Source organism: Trichoderma aggressivum (genome assembly GCF_033847375.1).
Source record: "Trichoderma aggressivum f. europaeum strain CBS 100526 chromosome Unknown scaffold_034, whole genome shotgun sequence".
Taxonomy (NCBI): domain Eukaryota; kingdom Fungi; phylum Ascomycota; class Sordariomycetes; order Hypocreales; family Hypocreaceae; genus Trichoderma; species Trichoderma aggressivum.
The window spans coordinates 367,170-386,677 of NW_026946400.1; the positions used below are offsets into that span (position 1 = coordinate 367,170).

At 52.4% G+C, this 19,508-nt stretch overlaps 6 protein-coding genes across 6 annotated transcripts; 4 read left to right on the forward strand and 2 right to left on the reverse strand.

Moving 5' to 3' along the window:
* Positions 1 to 3,454: 3,454 nt before the first annotated feature.
* Triagg1_7654 (uncharacterized protein) lies at positions 3,455 to 4,294 on the forward strand (the record flags this gene model as incomplete). The annotated part of the gene is made up of 2 exons (XM_062902413.1): positions 3,455 to 3,709; positions 3,779 to 4,294. The coding sequence occupies 2 exons, from the start codon at positions 3,455 to 3,457 to the stop codon at positions 4,292 to 4,294; spliced, it is 771 nt and encodes a 256-aa protein (XP_062753479.1).
* Positions 4,295 to 5,053: 759 nt separating this feature from the next.
* Positions 5,054 to 5,983, forward strand: Triagg1_7655 (uncharacterized protein; the record flags this gene model as incomplete). The annotated part of the gene is made up of 4 exons (XM_062902414.1): positions 5,054 to 5,143; positions 5,351 to 5,483; positions 5,664 to 5,777; positions 5,919 to 5,983. 4 exons carry the CDS (start codon positions 5,054 to 5,056, stop codon positions 5,981 to 5,983), a joined length of 402 nt encoding a protein of 133 aa, XP_062753480.1.
* A 1,096-nt stretch (positions 5,984 to 7,079) lies between these two features.
* Triagg1_7656 (uncharacterized protein) lies at positions 7,080 to 7,419 on the reverse strand (the record flags this gene model as incomplete). Its single annotated transcript, XM_062902415.1, has 2 exons — positions 7,080 to 7,263; positions 7,382 to 7,419. 2 exons carry the CDS (start codon positions 7,417 to 7,419, stop codon positions 7,080 to 7,082), a joined length of 222 nt encoding a protein of 73 aa, XP_062753481.1.
* Positions 7,420 to 9,477: 2,058 nt separating this feature from the next.
* Positions 9,478 to 10,485, forward strand: Triagg1_7657 (uncharacterized protein; the record flags this gene model as incomplete). Its single annotated transcript, XM_062902416.1, has 2 exons — positions 9,478 to 9,733; positions 9,824 to 10,485. The coding sequence occupies 2 exons, from the start codon at positions 9,478 to 9,480 to the stop codon at positions 10,483 to 10,485; spliced, it is 918 nt and encodes a 305-aa protein (XP_062753482.1).
* A 1,094-nt stretch (positions 10,486 to 11,579) lies between these two features.
* Triagg1_7658 (uncharacterized protein) lies at positions 11,580 to 14,078 on the forward strand (the record flags this gene model as incomplete). Its single annotated transcript, XM_062902418.1, has 2 exons — positions 11,580 to 11,782; positions 11,867 to 14,078. 2 exons carry the CDS (start codon positions 11,580 to 11,582, stop codon positions 14,076 to 14,078), a joined length of 2,415 nt encoding a protein of 804 aa, XP_062753483.1.
* A 1,700-nt stretch (positions 14,079 to 15,778) lies between these two features.
* Positions 15,779 to 19,108, reverse strand: Triagg1_7659 (uncharacterized protein; the record flags this gene model as incomplete). Its single annotated transcript, XM_062902419.1, has 5 exons — positions 15,779 to 17,885; positions 17,941 to 18,050; positions 18,113 to 18,406; positions 18,468 to 18,740; positions 19,031 to 19,108. 5 exons carry the CDS (start codon positions 19,106 to 19,108, stop codon positions 15,779 to 15,781), a joined length of 2,862 nt encoding a protein of 953 aa, XP_062753484.1.
* Between the last annotated feature and the right edge of the window lie 400 nt (positions 19,109 to 19,508).

Below are 19,508 nucleotides of genomic sequence, written 5' to 3' on the forward strand. Positions count from 1 at the left end.
ACCCAAACACGCCCCCTTTCCCCCCCCCGCCTCTTTAAATCCCCCCTGAACGCTTTACTAACCTTTCGGAGTAATCGCCATCGCCCAAGGTAAATCCCCGATTCGAACATCTCGAGTGACAACAGTCAAAGAGAGGCTCTAGGGCAATGCAAGGAGCACATACGGGGTAAGCTCGACACCACTCTGGAAGGCATGGTTTGCAGGGTCAGGACCAGTCGCCATTGGCCACGCGACAGGCTCGCACCCCCATCCAGCCAGCCGACCAATTGTCAAGACGAGAATCCTTGTATCGAGGGCTGCACAAGCTGCGCGTTCACCTGTTAGCTCCCGCGTGGTTCTCCAGTCTTAGCTGGCGCGCATCGCATTGAGCCAGATGATGCAGGCGCTGCGTCGCGGAGACGCGGGCCTTGATGTACATGGGCGGTGGTGAGATCGCCTGACTGAGGCGAGTCAGTCAGGACGAGGGGGGGGGCGCGTGTTGGAGGCGGAGGCAGAGGCAGAGGCAGAGGCCCACGGCGGGCGGCTCGACTCGACTGTTGCAACCGGTGAAGAAGAGATCAGATGCCCAACAGCCATGGGCGCGTGTCGTCGTCGAAACGGCGAGAATTCGAATTAAGGTTGTACAGGCCTATCGACTGATCAGCAGTCCCCAGCCATTATAGTGGCGGGCAGAAACGAGCTATGGGGCCGGTCCCCCCTAGCCCTGGCCTGCCCTGGCCTATGGAAGCCGGGAGGAGCAGAAGCGTGGCTGTCCTGCAGGCGCTAATCTTCTAGCAAAGGTACGAAGTAGGTACCAGGGCCGAACTTTTTAGGGGAGCTGACCACATGCAGCCGCTCGCTCGCTGTGTGTCGGTCTGAGCTGTCAGGGCTATGCTTTATACAGAAGATTGAGCATTACTAGTAACTTCCGTATGGAGCGCCTTGCTTTTTAGTCCTGAGAGAGTATCGACATTTTGCCCATCTTTGGCCGCGTGTGCTTTTGCTTGGGCCTGATACTGTTGCTGTTGCTGCTACTGCTGCTGAGTCATGGGCGATGGAGCAGCCAAGGCAGAGTGAGAGGCGGTACAACACTTGCCGATAGGTGGGAGACAATGGGATGGATCCTTTGGTGTCAGTATTTTATTACATGTCAATTGCTCTTTTGCACTCGAGCAGGTGTTGTGCGACGGGGCAGGGATGGAGATGGGATTCCTTCTCAGCGCTCAATGGGCCGCTGCTGGCCGGGTTGATCAATATGGATGCTCCATCAATGTCATACGCACTCACTACCGTCGCAGCATCTTATCGCCAGATTGAGCCTTTGAGTGCACGGCCGCTCGCTTCTTGTCGCGGGAGAGAGGGGGCGGACATACTGGTACTGTACTGTACATACGAGTATGTACCAAGGGCCAATTGATTGACCAGATTGATGATGCGTCTGCCTGCTAGTGTTACTGAGAAGCAATTACTGCCCTGTGCAGTCCAGTCCAGCAACAGCAAGGAAGACAGACAGACGGCAAGGTTCGATGCTGGCGATGGATCCTTGGACAAGGCACTAAGGCTAGTACTCTCTCAGCCGCTATTAAAGAAGTGGAGGCGGTAAGGGCTGCCCTGTCCTGTACCCGGACTTTGGTAGCACCCTTCCATGGTCAAAGGCGAGTCGAGTCGAGTCGAGTCGTCAGTCAATTGTTTGCACCAGGCGAGCTACGGCAGAGTCCGGCATCTAGGTTAGTACTCTTTATCTGCCTGGGGCTGAAGGCAATAAAGCGATGTCGAGGTATTCATGAGCATGTACCCTCTACAGCATCGAACTTGGCATCAAGCAGCTTGTGGTCCAAGGCATGGAGTGTGCATGTACTTGTGACTCTGTCTCTGCAAGCATACCTCTGAGGTAGCATCGAATCTTCGAGTTGTCACAACAAGAACAGAACAGACAGACAGACAGACAACTCAATGCTATACCTACCTAGACTAACACTGCTGCTCGGGACCCTTTGGTGCTAGTGTCCAGCGAGAATCCGCCAAGATGCTTGCCGTACCTAGCTGCGCCGTTCTCCGTGTGCATCTTTTGTGGATAGCTCGGGAATCCTTGCTTCCAGCCAGGCCATCCCATCCGTCGAATGACTTGTGCCAGGCAGTGCCCCAACGCTGCTGATTCATTTCAGTCCATCCTCATCCTCGACGGAGAGGAGTGAATAGCACCAGGTAGAGTATATACGAACACTCATCAAATGTTATCAACTGTACAGCTTCTATAGGTACTTTCCAGTAGCAGGCATGTACTGTCCATTAGTACCTATTCCCCAAGCTCAACTCCGTCTTTGTGCCCCGAATTTAGCACGATTAGCACCAACCGCGCCGCGGATTACATACGCCCGTCCTCTCCAGCCTGCCGCCTGACAGATCACCTTACACAGCAGCATCCAAGGCCCAGGCGCCGCTGTGCAGTTTCTTTCCCCCCACACCCCTCCTCTGGCTCCGTCTTTTGCCTTTCTCCTCACTCCTCGTCGCTTTTTTTTTTTCCAATTTTTTTTTTTTTTGCTTGCTTCTGGTCTTTCTCGTCACAACGCTTTCCACGCCCACACCCCCAGCCACTCTTTTTTTTTTGTTCCCCTTCTCCTCTTTTTGGTCCTGTCGCCTTCTTCTCCCCCCGTTTGGGCCGCCCAACGTTGAGCGCCTGCGCCGGCCCCACCACACTGCAACTGGCGACAGCAACAGGGTCTGTCGAAGACGCTTGCGAGATCTCCTGCTAGTACCAGCACCTCCCAGCCCAGCCCAGGGCCAGGACAGGACAGACCAGGACGGACCAGGACAGACACAGAACACACCGGCTGCACTGCTGCTGCACGGCGTGCCTGTACGTGGACGGTCCATCGAGCTGCTCTAGCCCAGCGATCCGGATAGGAGCTAGGGTTTGCTCGAAACCCTTGTCGGAGAAGAAAAAAACAATGTCAATAAAGTAAGCCTCCTTCGCGAGCCGCCGTCGTCCCGTCTCTTTTCTCTCGTTTCCCTTGTCCCCATCCTGCCGCATCTCTTGTTCACTGTCCCCTTTCCATCTTTGTCCTGTGGTGCCTCCTACTCCTACTCCCAATCATTGCAGCTGGCGCGGCTTCAACGTCGCCTGGCTCGAGTCCTCCAGACTATTTAATTCCTCCTCACTCTCCTTCCTCTCTCGTCTCCCCCCCTTCTCTCTTCTTATTCTTGCCCGTCTTCGTCTGCCTTCCTATACAGGAGCAAGCTAGCTTCGTCTCCGGTCCTCTCTCTTCTGCTGAGCCTCTCCTTTTGCCTCGCCTCGCCTCGCCTCGCCTTGCCTTGTCTTACCTACCTGTCCATCCACTTCATCCATCACGTCTGCTTCGCATCTCTTCTTTGCTCTTGCTCGCCTGCCAGAAAGTTGTTCTGGTCAACGGCTTCCTTCTGCCCCGCTATCGAGCCCAGAGGTTCATGGAACCATGTGCCTGGGCCCCGCCCCACGATGAACAATCCTCATGACTATCTTATCCCGAGCGCCACGAGCGCACCTCCCCCGCGGCCGGTCGATCCTAACAGTGCCGATAGTTGGGTTATGCTCAACCAGGGCGGATTCGTGAAGCTTCAGAATGAATCAATCCTGTACAAGCTCGATGGGCGCATATCATGCGAACTGTCTGTACCCCCGGAGCTGAGGGCTCGCTGCGTCCCGTTCCAGCGCAAGAGTGACAAGGGAGCGCTTTTCCTGACCAGCAAGCGGGTTGGTGAAGCCTTTTAAGAAACGACGCCGTATGGCCTGGGCGCCCGTGTATGCTAATGTCTCTGGCAGATCATCTACCTCCCGGCAAAGCCAACCCAGGAGCCAAAGTTCGAATCCTTCAGCGCTCCCATCCTAAAGTTCCAGGACTCAACCACCTCCTCGTCCATGTGGTGGGGGTGGGTTTGGAAATCAGACTGCATTCCCGTGTCAGGCGGTGGAATCCCGCCCGAGCTGCCTCGCGTTGAGGTCAAGTTCACCTTCTCGGATGGCGGCATGATAGAGTTCAACGAGGCTTACATTGGCCTGCGAGAGCGTCTCTTCCAGTGGCAGGAAATGCGCAGGGATATGGGCGCCAGCGTTCCAGACGAAGATCTGCCTGCCTACGAGGCCGAGGGTGGCCATCAGGGGCCGACGTCGTCGGACCAGCTGGCCGTCCCACCACCCAACCGCTCAGACAGCTCCGCGAGCCGCCGTGCCCCCAACGAGCCGCCGCCAAACTACGACGAGGCGCAAGCCCAGCAACTCAGCAACCGACTGGAAGACCACATTCGTGGTGAGGTCGACCGCGGCGCCGAAGAAGAGTAGACGGAATAATTTGCGCGCTCCGTAGCGAAGCCAAGCCTGGGCGAAACGATTAATGAGACTACGAACAATCTCTGTTGTGATTTTGCGCTTGCTTCTCTGTGGAATGGACCAACTTGAACAGCTCGGTTTAGCCGCCGTAATATGTTGCTTTTGGATGGATTTGGATGGCACCGGAAGTACAAGTACTACTTATTATATTCGAACCACGGGTTTTATTTACAAATGGACAAGGGGGTTTATTAGAGCCCGCCGGGCCCTACAGCTGCAGGGCCAGGCTTGATGAAATGCCAGTTTTTGTTTTTGGGATTCACTACTTGAAGCCGTCGCGTCTGTCCCACCCTTGTGTGATGTGCTCTCTCTCTCGTTGACGTTTCACTCTGCACACGGCGTCAGGTCTTCCGTCGTCCTGGCTGTGGATGTAAGGGGGTGATACAGCCCCCCAGCTGATCGGAGATCTCAAACACCCCCAGTCCTTGAGTGAGGATCAGCCAAAAAGGGCAACCCCAGCTCTGCCAATAACCTCCCGACGCTACCAGAGCTAGCCTGCCTGCCTTTCGGCTGACAAAGATTAAAGTAATGTGACATGTCCCGTGACCTCGGTCGGTTGGGTCGGGCCAATCAAAATGCCTCAATTCCGGATCAGCTTTTCGCGAATTTGACCGACAGCTCCCGACCTGCCAATCCGCTCACCCAAAACCGTACGATACCGCACACGGAAACCGATCACACGGCGACATCACCGCTCGCCAAACCATCGCAATGGGTATCTGGGACGCTTTCTCCGAGATTGTTGAGGCGGTGACGCCATGGAGTGTTGTGGAGGCCGAAGCTCCGGCTGAGGAACCCAAGGTAGGTGGGATGTTGTGCGGCATTGGGGGACGGGAGAAGAAAAAAATACACTTGGGCAGCTCTGCAGCCATTTGGTCTCTTGTCTTTTTTTTTTTGGTGGCAAAGCAGGATGAGCGGTCAAATGGCTTCTGCTCTGTCGAAGTGTAGTCCCATTCCTGCATGAGAGCTCTGTTTTCAATGGATCTTTGAGGCTGATTGACATCACAGGAGGCTCCCGAGGCCAGCGTAGAGGAGACCAAGGAAGAGCCCGAGGAGGAACCCGCCGCCGAGGAGGACGAGGAGGAAGAGGAAGAGGAGGACGAGGAGGAGATCAAGGACCCCAAGGAGGAGCTTGAGGAAGGTTCGTCATTGCTCCATCCCCGTCTTGTTCCTTTTTGCGCGCATGTCGTCTTGAGAGAAACCCGGCCGGCCTGCGGTGCGGGGCGAGGCATTTCCGCTTTTCCCATGCGCATCAGGAATTGCTGGCGACAATTGTCTTTGCTCGCGGGCGCTATTTGCTGACATGGAGTGTTTTTTCCAGAGTGCAAGAACTCTCCCCAGTGCTCCCCCGCCAAGCACCACTTCGACGAGTGCGTCGAGCGAGTCCACCAGCAGGAGAGCGAGGGCGAGGCCAAGGAGGATTGCGTCGAGGAGTGTACGTGGCTTCACTCCATTCCCCCCCCCCCTTGTTTGTGTGTCATGAATCGCATGAGTGCTACACGGCGACTTGATATCATTACGACCCATGACTCATGGTTTTCCTATATGTTCTGCTGGCTGACTTGAGCTCTTTTAGTCTTCCACCTTGCTCACTGCGCTACCGCATGCGCCGCCCCTAAGCTGTGGTCCAAGCTGAAATAAATGTTCCTTGAAACAAAATGAATCATACACCCGACGAAGCATGCCCGAAACCAAGGACGGAGTTGGAAGGAAGGAAGAAAAAAAGGGTGTCGACGTAGCGGGCAAAAACGCTCAATTACCGTGTTGGGGGTATGCATGTTCATTATATGATCAACTCTTCCGATGGTCAACGACAACTACAGCAGCTTTGCCATGTCGGCGGATCTGCCCTGTGTGTAATCTTACGCTCAGCGAGCCATGAAAATAGAATTTTTCTCTCTTGCTTGCTTTGGTCCGGCGTTTGTTTTTGTCACTTTGGGATGCTGCTGTTTGTTCTGCGATGCTGACCAGGTTCACGACACAAGTATGATTTCTATCAATCTCTCGGGTTTGTGTTATGATGAGGCGCAACGGCGCAGTTGTGCTCCCATCTTTTTCGTGTGCCGTGCCAGCAACGCTACCCGATGAACTGATCCTTCAATTTTTGCATATACTCATTTTGGTGACTGCTGCTAGGAGCTGAGCTGATACGTTGATTCTACTGAGTCACTTGAGCAATCTTTGAAAAAGGCGCTCTATCAAGTCAATTCCTAGATGTAGCAATGAGGATGCTCGAAGCATACACGATGATAATCTCAAACATTGATATTATATAAAGTGATTCGATCAACAAGAAGCTGGTTTCATAGATTAATCAGCTGAGAGGAACCCCATATAATCTAATGGCATGAACATCACAGTATTCATTTTCCCCCCTATCATGTTACACCCGGCAAGCTGTACTGCTCAGCCCTCGTACCGTACAACCGTCGCCCCAATGCAATCTTCCGCCAGTTGAAAAAAAAAAAAAAAAAAAAAAAACTCGCATCAGGCCAGAAGCAAACATTGAATGACCAAATGGAAAGAGAGAGAAAAACAAAGACTTCCAAAAAACGCCCGTTTGCTGCCTCTTCATCGTCGTAAGAATCCGCTGAACCCGTTCCGGTTTCACAAAGAAATCGCGCCCCTTCTATTCTCTCGGACGTGGAGCATGCCCTGTAGACCGCAAAACACAAAGAATCCCTAAAAAAAACAAAAGGAGCAGATTAGCAAAAACAGACAACATCCCACCCCATGTTTAAAAACGGTTCGAAGTTGGAGAGAAACGCACGATGTAGACGAAGACGGCGGTGAAGACGGTTTGAGAGACGGCTTTGCCATCGGTAGGGTCGTTGGTGCTGCCCATGAGCTGCTCGTGGTTGGAGCGGAAGAGGAGGGCGAGGACGGTGAGGATGATGATTGCGAAGAAGGAGATGACGGTGCTGGCCGGACAATCAGTTAGCTTGAAGCTTTCCTCAATAAACATCTTGCTGTATCTCGGGTGCTGTTCCTTTCGCGAGAGACGGAGACGGCGTGCCGAAGAAGTGTTCTTTGACGTACCACGACCAAGCTTGCATTGAACTAACGACGGGCTTCATGATGGGCGAATCGGGGCGTGCGATGCTTCAAACACGCGAATCGGAAGACGAGAACGATATGGTTCGGCGATTTCGCCTTCGGGAAAACGAGAACCGAAGAGGAGCAAAAAGAAGAAGAAGAAGAAGAGAGGAAGGGGAGAGGGATGGACAACCAAGAGAGCCTCCGTAGTTTTGTTGTGTTCTCCGAGGCTGGCGAATATGCAGAGTTGCGTAGTAGCTTCAAGCACCCCCGAGATTCCCAATGGCGCAACTTGAACTGTCTTAGCTAGGGACCTACCAAAGTTGCTGGCGCGGGAGCTAGCCGAGAATACGCCGGCGCGGTGTGCGGCCTTGGATGTCAGGCGGCGAGGTTTTTCGGGGTGCTGTACTGGACTCCGGGTTGGTACTATAGGCGCGCGGAAATGGCGCTGGGGCGCTTAGAAGATGGGCGAGGTACGTACTTTTCCTCTGTACAGGTCGTACTATATGGGTTGAAACGATTCGGAGACCCGGCACTTTTGAAACGAAATTTTTACTTCTTTTAGTGCGTTTATTTTGATCTGCTGCGGCTATTTTGATGTTCTTTTTTTTCTCTTGCATTTGGCCGAGTTCCGTTTGGCCAACGTGTGGATGAGGATGGGAGAGTGTAGAGGCCGAGTGCTGGGGGCTGAGAGGGATACTAAGGTAGGGATGAATGCAGGCTTATTGTGTCGTACAAAAATCCCATGAAGAGCCGTTGGGAGAGGATGGATGGCTGTTGGCAGGACTTGGTGGCGAAGCTGCAATTGTATTGTTTCACAGCGTGGATGAGGCGAGATGGTTGGAAATATTCGCGGTGAAATCCATCTTATGCTGGTGTAAGTGACGTTGCTAGTCAATACTACTACTAAGGTAGAGAGGCAACCTACATGCACGCCTCCTCTCCCTAACAGACCACAGCTACTCACTACTACTACAAAATACGACCACCAGTGCTATATACAGGACGGATACACGGGTTAATGCGGCTGCTGCTTGACTCGACTTACAGCACGCAGCTCATCCCTGTCTAAAGGAAGAACCGTTAGGCTGAGGCCGGCCCACCCAGTGTCGCATCACGGCTCGGCTGGCCGCCTATCAATCGAATCCTGCCAGGGGGGTTCTCCCTTGCGCAAATCTCGAGTCGCATCGGCTGCCCTCGCCCGCCCAACCAGCCGTCGTGGCCTCGCAGCGTTTCGGGGCGTGTCACTGGCGTTGGTAGCATTTCCAACGGCGGGCTGTGGGCGCAGGCCGGAAGCCGGCAGTTTGAGTATTTTTCTGTTGGCTGTGATGGGTGTGAAACAATGGCGGTGCTGATGTGAGGCCTGGGAATATAAAAGGGAATGAACGGGTGATAGATGTAACAACACCTTTGTGTTCTCTTTGTGTTGTTGTTGCTGCTATTGCTGCTGCAAGGTCCCTTTCATTTTCTTTTCTTGTGTATCTGTGTGTTGTGTTTCTGTGGGAGCCGGCTGTCGACAGAGTTGAACAAACAGACAAACGAACAAACAAACAGTGTTTTTTTTTTTCTCATTTTAATTCACCTGTATCGAGAATATATCGAGTCACAGGTCGGACCATTTAGGAGTATATCAAGGACGCAAACAGCCCTGCTCATCGGCCACGAAGCGAGAGCGAGACCATCTATTGCTGTCTCACTTCGCTACAATCCCGCCTCCAAGTAACCTTGGCTGTCACTATTTGCTACCGAGGGTGGGAAGAGACCAAGGGCTTTGGCTTCGAAAATCAAGGTACGTTGCATGGATCCTTGTGAGGATGGGATGCCCTGAATGTCTCGAGGAAGAGCTGTCTCTCAACTGTTCTGCCCTTTTATGTTCACTCGTGTTCTGCTTGCTTTTCTCGTTCTTCTTCTTTCTTGTTCAAACATATAATTGCTTGGCATCTCCCTGTTCACCTGACCGTTTTATAACTTTGTTCTTTGTCTCTTCACTTATCGCATCATACTTAAACTGTTAGCAGTGTCAGGTCATCGCAATAATACTTGATATCATTCATTACGTTACCGAAAAACGAACACTTTTCCCTCTCTTCGTCTCTAAAATGCGAGCCTCTGGAATTTTGGCTGTTCTTTCTCTCGCCGTGTCGAGCTGCGTCGCAGAGACAGATGCCCCCGTCGTTACCGGTAATCCTCAAAGCGTCGAATACAAGGCCACTCTGCCCAAAAGGCCCTTCTTCGCCGGCGCTGATCTCGCGGGCAACGTCAAGGGCTCTGTTTCCGCCGTGGCTGCTCCTGGCGGCAAGGGCGTCAGGTTCCGCGTCCAATTCGAAAACTTCCCCGAAAGCGGTGGCCCCTTTAGTGAGTTTTGTTTGTTTGCTTCTTTTTGCTTCCCCGGTCGAAGGCGATGCGACGGCGTCATAGTGGCTAACCATCCCCTCTTGTATGCAGTGTATCACATCCACGAAGAGCCGGCTACCAACGGCAACTGTACGACGACCCTGGCTCACCTGGACCCGTATCATCGTGGCGAGACGCCCGCTTGCGATGCTTCCAAGCCCGAGACTTGCCAGGTTGGTGATCTGAGTGGCAAGTACGGCAAGATCACCTCGGATCCGTTCGTGGCCGAGTACTTTGACCTCTACACCTCTCTCCATCCCGACAACCCGGCCTTCTTTGGCAATCGGTCGATCGTCGTCCATTATGCGAACAAGACGCGGCTGACGTGCGCCAACTTTGCCAAGCTGCCGGTGTCGAGTGCTGCCACAAAGTCGCATACCACCACCAGTGCTCATCATTCGATCCATGGCCCCGTTGCTACCGGTTCTCCTCATAGTGTCACTGGCGCTCAGAACACCACAAGTTATCACATTCCCACGGGCTCCCATTACACCACCGGTCCTCACCACACCACGAGTGTCTCTCCTACAGGCGCTGCCACTCTGACCGGCGTCGTCACCATCACTTCGACCAGCTATGCTACCGTCCCTCCTGAAATCACTGCAAGTGCCACGTCATCCATTGCGCCTTTCCCAGGAGCTGCCTCGGGGAACAGAGTGTCCGTCTTCTGTTTGCTGAGTGGCGTTGCTGCCGTCATGTTCTTCTCCCTGTGAGACACTAGAAGGGATAGAGCCTGGCACTCGTACAGGAGCGAGTAGGCAAGGAGCTGACTATGGGCGTCTTTTCTCTTCTTTTCTCTTCTCATACACATTTAATGATGGACGATTTTTTTTTTTTTTGCTTTTTGAGTTAGCTTTTCAGGTAGACATCAGACTTTCATTTCCCCTTTCAAAATGGTTGGGGTGGGAACATGCTGCGAGCTTGTGGTTAGCGGCAAGCGGCTGAACAGCAGCAAGCAGCAGGAAAAAGGAAAAAAGAATTCACTAATATCATGGTTACATTTTTAATCTCTTTCCGCCGGCTTCATTGGTCCGTAAACGCAGGGCAACTGCGAAAATTGAGGCTGGTTGGCCTTGCAGCGCCCCCATGCAGGCAAACGATAACTGTCTGCCAATAGTTTGTTTGAATGCGCTTCTCCTTGCTTCCAAAGCGCACATGCAGTGACAGCTCATAAAACAGTAGCGAAGGCCGCTTGTGTGGACCGCTCAAAGGAGTAGTAAAAGCGTATGAGGACCGCTGGTAACAATTATAAATTGGGTCGGCTCCAAGTTGCTGAGCAGCCGAGAAAGAAAAGTGAGATGAATCGAGGAGAGAAATCAAAAGTAAGTGTTGAGTTTATTGTGAACTGAACTAAAGCTGAGCTCAACTCATCGCAACCCAAAAGCTATAATAGGTACTAGGTAGCTTCACGTGATTGGGATTCCGGCCACTGGCAGCCACCAGCACATGCATTTTGCACCGTCATCATAACAACGTTTTTTTTTTTCTTTTTTCCCTTTTTCTTTTTCCATTCATTGTTTTCCCCCTTCTAAATTTCTGCTATATAAGCTTCTATTGCAACACGCATGATCCTTTAGCATATTTTTTTTCTCTCATCGTTGTTTTTTCTTCCCCCCCTGCTAATAGCTTTAATCCAACGCCAGCATCCTCTTTCGAGCATCGCCAATCGGTTCCTATCGATCTCTTCCCAGCTACTCCACCACCCCATGTCTTGTTGACTCTCTGCCAGTGTCCGTCCATTGGGAATTGCACGAGGCGCTCGACCATGCCAAGGAGGTAGAACTTCCGGGGCACTCAAAAAAAAATCATGATGGCGAAGAAGAAGGTGAGACAGACATTGGGCGAGGAGGCGTCGCTGGACAGTGGGAGTGCAAGTCAACCGTCTGTGCCATCGGCCACGGCGCAAGCGTCTCAGGCATCGTCAAGTTCAGGTCCTAAACCGAGATCTAGAATTTCCCATGCGGCTCCAACGACGGCCATTTCGCCCTCGCTCGTCATCTGTCGCAACAAGTATGTGTATGGCAATCCGTTTTTTTTTTAATTGTTTTCTTTTTTTGGGCGAGCTCTTTCGCTGACCTTGATCTGGTAAAATAGGCACTGGCGCCACATCTCTTCCTATCACGGACCATGGCTGCAAATGCCCTTTGAGCTGCTCGAGACTCTTGCCAACATCAATTACAACTCTCCCCTGCCGCGACCCATCGATGCTGCCTCCTTCTTCGATCTTGTCAAGGTGCGACGGCTTGTCGACGAAGCCACCAATCTTGCTGTGAGGGCTGCTAGCGACATCGCCTCACCAACGCTGACCAACGTCAATGGCGGCTTTCCGAGCATATCGTCGGCCTTGGGCATGAGCTCGCAGGGGCCGGGGCCGCCAGTCCACGGCGGGAAACTGAGCAGAGAGCGCAAATTCCGAATGAGAGAGCAGGCCAGCCAGAAGCTGGGACGGGCGTATCGCTTGGACGAAATCGCCTGCAGCGTTGCGACGATGCAGGGCGCCTCGCCGCTGGAGGACGTGGGCAGCCTTGTGCTGCAGCGCAGCCCCAAGGATTCCGACGCCAAATATGTGCACTTTTTCCATGAAAAGATACCGTCGAGGAAAATGGCCGAATCGACGAGCCTGCAGCCTCTGACGGATATCATTGAGGACCGGCCCGGAGAACCAGAGGTGCTGCGGACTCGCGCAACTGTCAAGATATTCAAGGAGGATTTTGACGGCGCCATTTTCGACCTAACACACGCTCTGTCTATATCGCAATTCGTTCGCAGGTCTCATGGTTCCAGCCCGGAGGAGACGCAGGTTGGAGAGACGCAACGCACAGCCAGGAGACGACCCCATGATATCATCTTGTCAGAGAAGGATCAACCTAGCAGCTTTGAAGCCCAGCTATACTTCCAGAGGGCATCGGTGTATCTAACAATGGCTACTGAACATGTCCTGGACAGCATACCAACACCGTCGTCTAATCAGGCCAATGAAGCAGACGATGGCGATGCGGGAGCAGAGGCCAGTGGCAAAAGCTCTCCCGAGCCAAAGAAGGAGAGCGCGCGAAAACAGGCCGAGGCGCGGAAATTGGTCAAGACATTTGCTAAGCGCGCCATCAAGGACTGTCTTTCATTCATCTCAAACTTCCACTATTCACCTAACCTCCCCGCCAAAGCTGCCAAGGAGTTCAACGACCGTGTCAACCTCGTCGCGCACGGCATGCGCAGCTCAAGAGCCATTGACTCGAGCAGTTGGACAGAGTCACACACAGTCTACTCCTTATCTGACCTCTTTCGCTCTGTTCCCCCTACCGATCTCCCACCGTTTCCATCTCAGGCCGTGATGAAGCACGACACATACCAGTCTCCGTCAGAGCGGTTGTTGGCGAAAGCAGCTGCTGTATGCGAGTGTGTGACATATCATCCGTTGCTCACTGACGCATTGCACTCTCTTCTCCTTGCCCATTGCCTCGCCCAGACCTCCACCAAGGAGATCCAACGGCATGCTTACATGGTTGCTCGCCTTGTCAGGCTTGCCGACGGGTATCCCATCTTTCAAGCGAACCGGTCCCCTGCGCGAGCCGATTGGGCAGAGGTCATCCATCGTACTGAAAACTGGCTTTCTCTCAGTTCCTCGTGGGACACGCTGTGTTCCCCTGCTCCACTGCCCATATACGACGATGAGCCATGCTGTGGCCATCATTCTTGTATGCACTCTCACAACCACACCCAAACAGCTGTCATCTCGGCTGGCAGGGCCGCTTCCGCAGCAGCAGCACTTATCAACGGCATGTCCTCTGACGCTGCCGGCGAAGAAGAAAAGCGGCGAAAAGAGCTCATCCGCGAGCAAGCGATATTGGATGCTCTTGATGATGAGCGCGTTACTGACGAAGCATCTTTCCGCGCAGCCATTGAAGCCCACGAGAAACGTGCTCAGCGAAATGACGCTGTCGTTTCGGGCAAGTCTTCCAATGGCACCACTACCACGCCTAAATCAAGCCCGGGAACAAGCATTAGTCCCAACGGTCCAGACGCCATGAATGGCACAGACAAGGCGATGCGTGTATACGTAACCGAAGAGTCCAAGGAGGATGCTACTGACGCGGATCTCCTTTCGCGCCGCTGGTCCGCTGATGACGGCAGAGACTACCCCATCATGACAGACCGCGCCAGTGCAATTGCGCGATGGGTGCAAGAAGCTCCCGTCGTTACTGGCACGGCAAAACGCAAGAAGCGCACCAGGAAGACGGGGGTCGCTGCGGAAGGCGCTGATACGAGGGTCGATGAGGCTGGAGAGGGATTGGAGAAACTTGAAATTTAGGCCTTGGGCCATGATTTGTTTGACTTGTTGCTGCGTGTGTTTACTTATGGGCACGCAGCTAGATGTGATCTGTTGAGGCAACTTACTTTGTCACACATGTTTTATGAGGTATCAGCACGGCAGCAGAAAGGCATGTCTGCCATACGACTATGGAGTATAGGAAGGGACACGGGAAGGTTTACACAAAATGTAGCGCAAGGGCTCACATAGGCTTGTATTGATGCAATGTATGGGATGCATAGTGGTCATATATACGTGGTAGTGACGGGGGAAATGGTTGAATAATAGGAACCATTCGGCATCTGAGAGGTTTCCCTTGAACTCTTCGTGATCCATCACCAAGTATACCATGATGGGAGTCGCTCATCTTTCCTCAAGTCGTCATGCATGCTATTATTACTCCTTCGAGGAGTTCAAAGAATCCAATCGAATCGCAATTAGTGATATCCCCTACAACAGTCGATCACTTGCCTTCATCCCATCCACATCCCAACGCCAAATCCACATACCCAAAACTTCAATACTCAAAAATAAAGACCAAAAGGAAAACCAGTCACTTCATCCCCGTTTTAGAAACACGCATCCCCTCTTCAAACGGATGACGAGAGCGGGAGAGTCGTTACGAAGTCGTTGTATTCGCCTGCGTTGGGCATCGGGACGATGAATCCCGAGTATGACAATCCAATCATACTGCTTGTTTGTCGGTCAATTTCAATGCCTTCTTGAATTTTCTTTTGAGGATATGACAACGCTGCTCTCTTCAATAGATTGGTTTCCTGAATCCATATCATATGAGTATAAATAGGGGAAAGAGAGAAATCAGCAAGACAAAAGACAAGATATGAAATATGCCAGGAAAGACATCGTCTCCATTCCGGCATGCCATTCCAAGCCATCGACAACGCCTCATCTAGCTAGCATCACCCAGCTGACAGACTCGGTTCACATCATAAAGTATATCTACGCCCATGGGATGACGTGTAAACAAAGAGTTGCTTTCAAGGTGTCTTCTCTGTCTGTAAGAGGGTTTTTAGTTTTCCATCGTCGCCATATACAAATGCATTCTTTTAGAGTCCAACGTAATGAATATTGCTCTGCCATTGACTCGTGACAGTGAATGGCATGAAAGCTTGTCAATCAGCCATCTTGAAACCATCAACCGCCACGCGCTAAATCAAGCCATAAGGTATGCAACAGTATCATTCCACAAGCAAGCTAGAGAGAGTCGTGAGACTCTCCGACACGCAAAGGTAGAACAAGCTAATGCAAGGAGAATAGAGTACCGATTCACTCATCTGTACTTGATAGACAAAAGATGCAACATCATCTCACAGCAGCAATATGGGAGAAAACACATCTTCCAAGAGCATATAGAAGCCAAACCTCGTGCTGTATTCGACTGACTAACATCACAAGTAAAGCGACAGTATAATTCATCGTCGGCATTGAAAATGCCTCCTCATTGAAGCTATACATTGCAGCTAGCCTCTCCCTGTCATGGATTCGACTCTCAATTAGACCTGTTTCTAACGCCCAATTCTGATCCCAAATGCAAAAAGCCCAGACTCAATCGCCATATCATCTTTTGTGCCCATCATGTATCCATTTGCTAAATCAGAAAATAAAGAAGAACAAAACTCCTCCCATGATTCCATGCACGCCATCATATACAACGCATTACACATTGACTTGGGCCTCCGTTAGCTGGTTTCGTCCACCTCCAAGCCTTCCAGAACTTTGATAGCTCTTGTGCCCTCCATCTCGAATCGGTTGACTAGAGACTCGCATTCGAACTTGAGCTTCTTCTCTGCCTCGGCTGCGTTAAAGTAAATCCACTCTTCCACAGTCATGCGCCTTTCCGGACTGGTCAATTCCTGACCTCGTTTCAAAAAACGATCTACTTCATTCTCCTTGCCCGGACTATCGAGCGGCGTCTCAAATATCGCCTCCAGACTCGCCGCTGCCCATGGCATTGTGCTTCGAACGCCGGCCATAACGTTGCGCTTCGAAGGTGATCCATGGGTGGGAGTTGATGCTTTAGGGGCCAGCACAAGGCGCTTGGCGGCGGTGAGAGAGGAAGGCGGCTGGTTCTCTGCGTCTGATGATTGAGGAGATTGCGAAGGCGACAGAACCGCCTGCCTAGCCGAAGGCACGGGCGACATAAGCTTGGACGGAGTACCAGGCAACGCTGCCAGGGACGCAGCCGCTCCCCTAGGAGAGAAAATGGCTCGGACTGGCGATTGCCTATATCGCATAGGTTCCTCCACCGATTCCTGAGCTTCGACAAAGTCATCCTCGGCTTCCGTCTCAACAGGCTCCACGGGTATCGCTTCAACCACTTTCTTAGCCGGTCTTCCGCGTCCACGCTTCCCAGGAGCAAGAGACTCTTTGCTTTTCTCAACAGCCAGAATATCACGAGGACCGTGTAACACTGAAGTGGTTTTAGACGGCCGTCCCCTACGCTTTGGGGCTGGCGCAGGCGCAGCCAAGATGCCTTCATCCGACCCCGTTGACTCTAGTGACAGCAATGACGCGTTTGAAGGTCGACCGCGAGCTCGCTTCATGGGAGCATCAGCTGGAAGGGCGTCACCCGTCTCAGCAGACAATAGAGATGCTAATGACAACCTAGACGGTGGGCGACCCGGACCGCGCTTAACTGACTGTTGTGACGACTCAGCGACATCAAGAGTGGCAGATTCATCTTGCGATCCGAGCGAGGCCCTTGGTCGCCCACGCCCTCGCTTTCCAGCAGCAGTGCTGCCCGCACTAACATCAGCCGATCCCACTCCCTCTTCTTCTTGCTGTGACTCTGGGAACTCGGATTCGGCCTCTCTCTCGACCTTGTGGGCCTTGACTTGTTTTGCCCCTTTTTGCACACCAGCTTTGCGACCTCTTTTAGGTTTCGGGGGTTGTTCTGCTTCGTCAACCTCCATCTCAGCCTGTAAGGCTTTAAGCTCGTCATCAAGCTCATCCTCAGCGGGTTCGGGTACCGCCGGATCAAACATGGCATACTCAGGCGACCTCGGCCTTGCGGGTCGAAAAGCTTCACTCTCCGAGTCTGTCACAGTTCTATTTCCTTTAACCCTGTTTCGTAACAAGTCAGAATCGTATGAAATCTCCTCATCGTCGGTGAATTGCCGATCCAGATCAGCCTCCAGTTCACGTTCAATCTCAGCATCGTCTGGAATTCCGCCGCGAGCACGTAAGGACGCCATGGATGCATGCGAGATCAGCTTCGGGGCGCCCTTACGACCCCTTTTGGAAGCAGGCTGCGCTGTATTCCTTTTGTAAGAAGCCTTGGAGATATCTGTCGCCTCAGAGTCATATTCGTGAACAGCAACACCATCGATGCTGCCAACGCTAGGGGTCCGTGAAGCTCGCTTTTTTGATATGGGCCCGTCTGTTGAGCTTGATATCGGGTCTTCCACTGCGTCGCTCGGTCTCTTCTTGCCTCGCCTGGCCTTTGGGCGCTGTGTTTCTTCCTCCATCTGGCTGCTCTGGTCAAGCTCAGACTGGTCATCTTTTTGGATCTTCTTCCTACCAGCCTTTGCCGCGGCCCCCTTCTTTGCTCGAGTTTTTTTCGTGTCCAGTTGTGAAGCCGAGGACGCAGTCGTAAGAACACTGTCTTCAGGTCCTACGCTCACGTCACTGCCATTTGAAATGTCGGCTGCGGCTGTCCCATAAGACTGAACAGATGATGCCGAATTACGCGGCGCTTTTCCACGTACAGAGCCTTTTCCTAGCGCCCTATATTGGCTGATTAGGGAGAAAAAGGGACAATCAGGGGACCGATTGTAATGTTCGTCTCTAAATGGCAGTTAGTCAGTCTCTACGAGCCAAGAGGCAGATGATCATGTCTCACAAAGGTTTGTCACCTTGCTCCCATCCATCAAGTGCCAGTTGACAGTATGTACACGTAGCCATGTCGTCCGATTCTTCGGTTGGAGTGTATTTCCACCCGGCGTCCACCAACTGGTATGATGTCAGCATGGTATTTCAGTTCCTGGGCTTCATCCTCTCGAGCGGCGACAAACCTGCTTAGTCTTGCACTTCCATCCCCTTTTGTTTTCGTGAGGCCATCGGTCCGCAAAAGTCGCTCTACGTGCTTCGATCATTTCGGGGTCGTTGGGATCCTCTCGTCCGTAGTCGCCAATGTCGACCTCAATGGCAGCAACTACTGCCCAGCCGCAATGGGGGGCATGTTTGACGTGTTCGTATACCGGGTCATCGCCTGCTTCCCATCCATCCAGTCCTTTTCCGCAAAGAAAACAAACAGTGTTATCCGGGCTATCGGGGCTTGGTCTAAACACAAACCCGGCTCTGGCAAGCTACAGAAGAGGTCAGTACGTCTCCCATCGATGCGCCAACTGGCAATGATAGGGCGCGTACACTTGTGATAGAAATCTGCTTATGGGGCCAATTAAGAGCCTTGGCTGCTCGGCCACCGGTGACTGATCCGCGCTTCCTGGTGGCTCTCTGAAAGGAAGCCAGGCGGGCTTCGTAGGTAAAATACTGATCAAATTCTGTGGCCATGTTGAGGATCGCCTCAGGCGTAGGCGAGGGACAGCAGCGCGAGGCTTGTTGTTGTATATATTGGCCTTTGGTCGGAACGGCGTGAACAGGGGGCAACGCAGGCACGAAGGGCGCAAAGCTCTTAACCAACTATCACAGGCACAAGAGCAGCATCTCAGGAAGTGCCAACGGGGTGTATATCGGCGGTTTGCGAGACGTGATTGGGCGGTATTCGTGCTTTGTCGAAGCCTGGTAAAGGTGGGATATCGGGGTTTCGGCTTCGATTGGGGGAAGTCGAGTCGAAGTTGGGCCTGCAAGAATGGACAGCAGCTGAGACAACAGTTGATTGTTTGTTTGACGCTGCATCGTGACGTGGGTCCGCGACCGCGTTTGTTTACTTCCATCGCACGGTGGGGCGCGGGTTCAGCCACTGAACTTACAGCGCTTGGCTCCCTGGAAGCCCCTGGAAGCGCCGCGCTACGGAGGGCTGGCATTGTAATTTGCAATCCATGGATCATCGACGAGATAATAGGAGCTTGGTTGACATATACAACTGAGCTTACATTACAACTGGCCACAGCTCCTTTTCTCAACTTTCATTTTCAAAGCCCATCATAAGGTCAATAGTAGGTTAGATGGTGACCAAGGGCTCAGGACGCTGTAGTCGCAGAATAGCAGAGCCGCCATAGTCTATAAGAGATGCTGGATAGAGGATGTACTTACGGTGGCTTTTCGAGTCTTCGTTTAAAACGTGCGCGCCTTAAAGCCTAGGAACTTGTTCACTTCTCTCTGACTCTGATTCATTATGGAGATGCAAGATTTGGTAGTCTGGGCTTCTTTTCATCTCATATGCAGATAGATGGTTGTTCATAAATTGAACAGATGGGCCGCTTTTGAAGTCATCTCCTCTGTAATCTC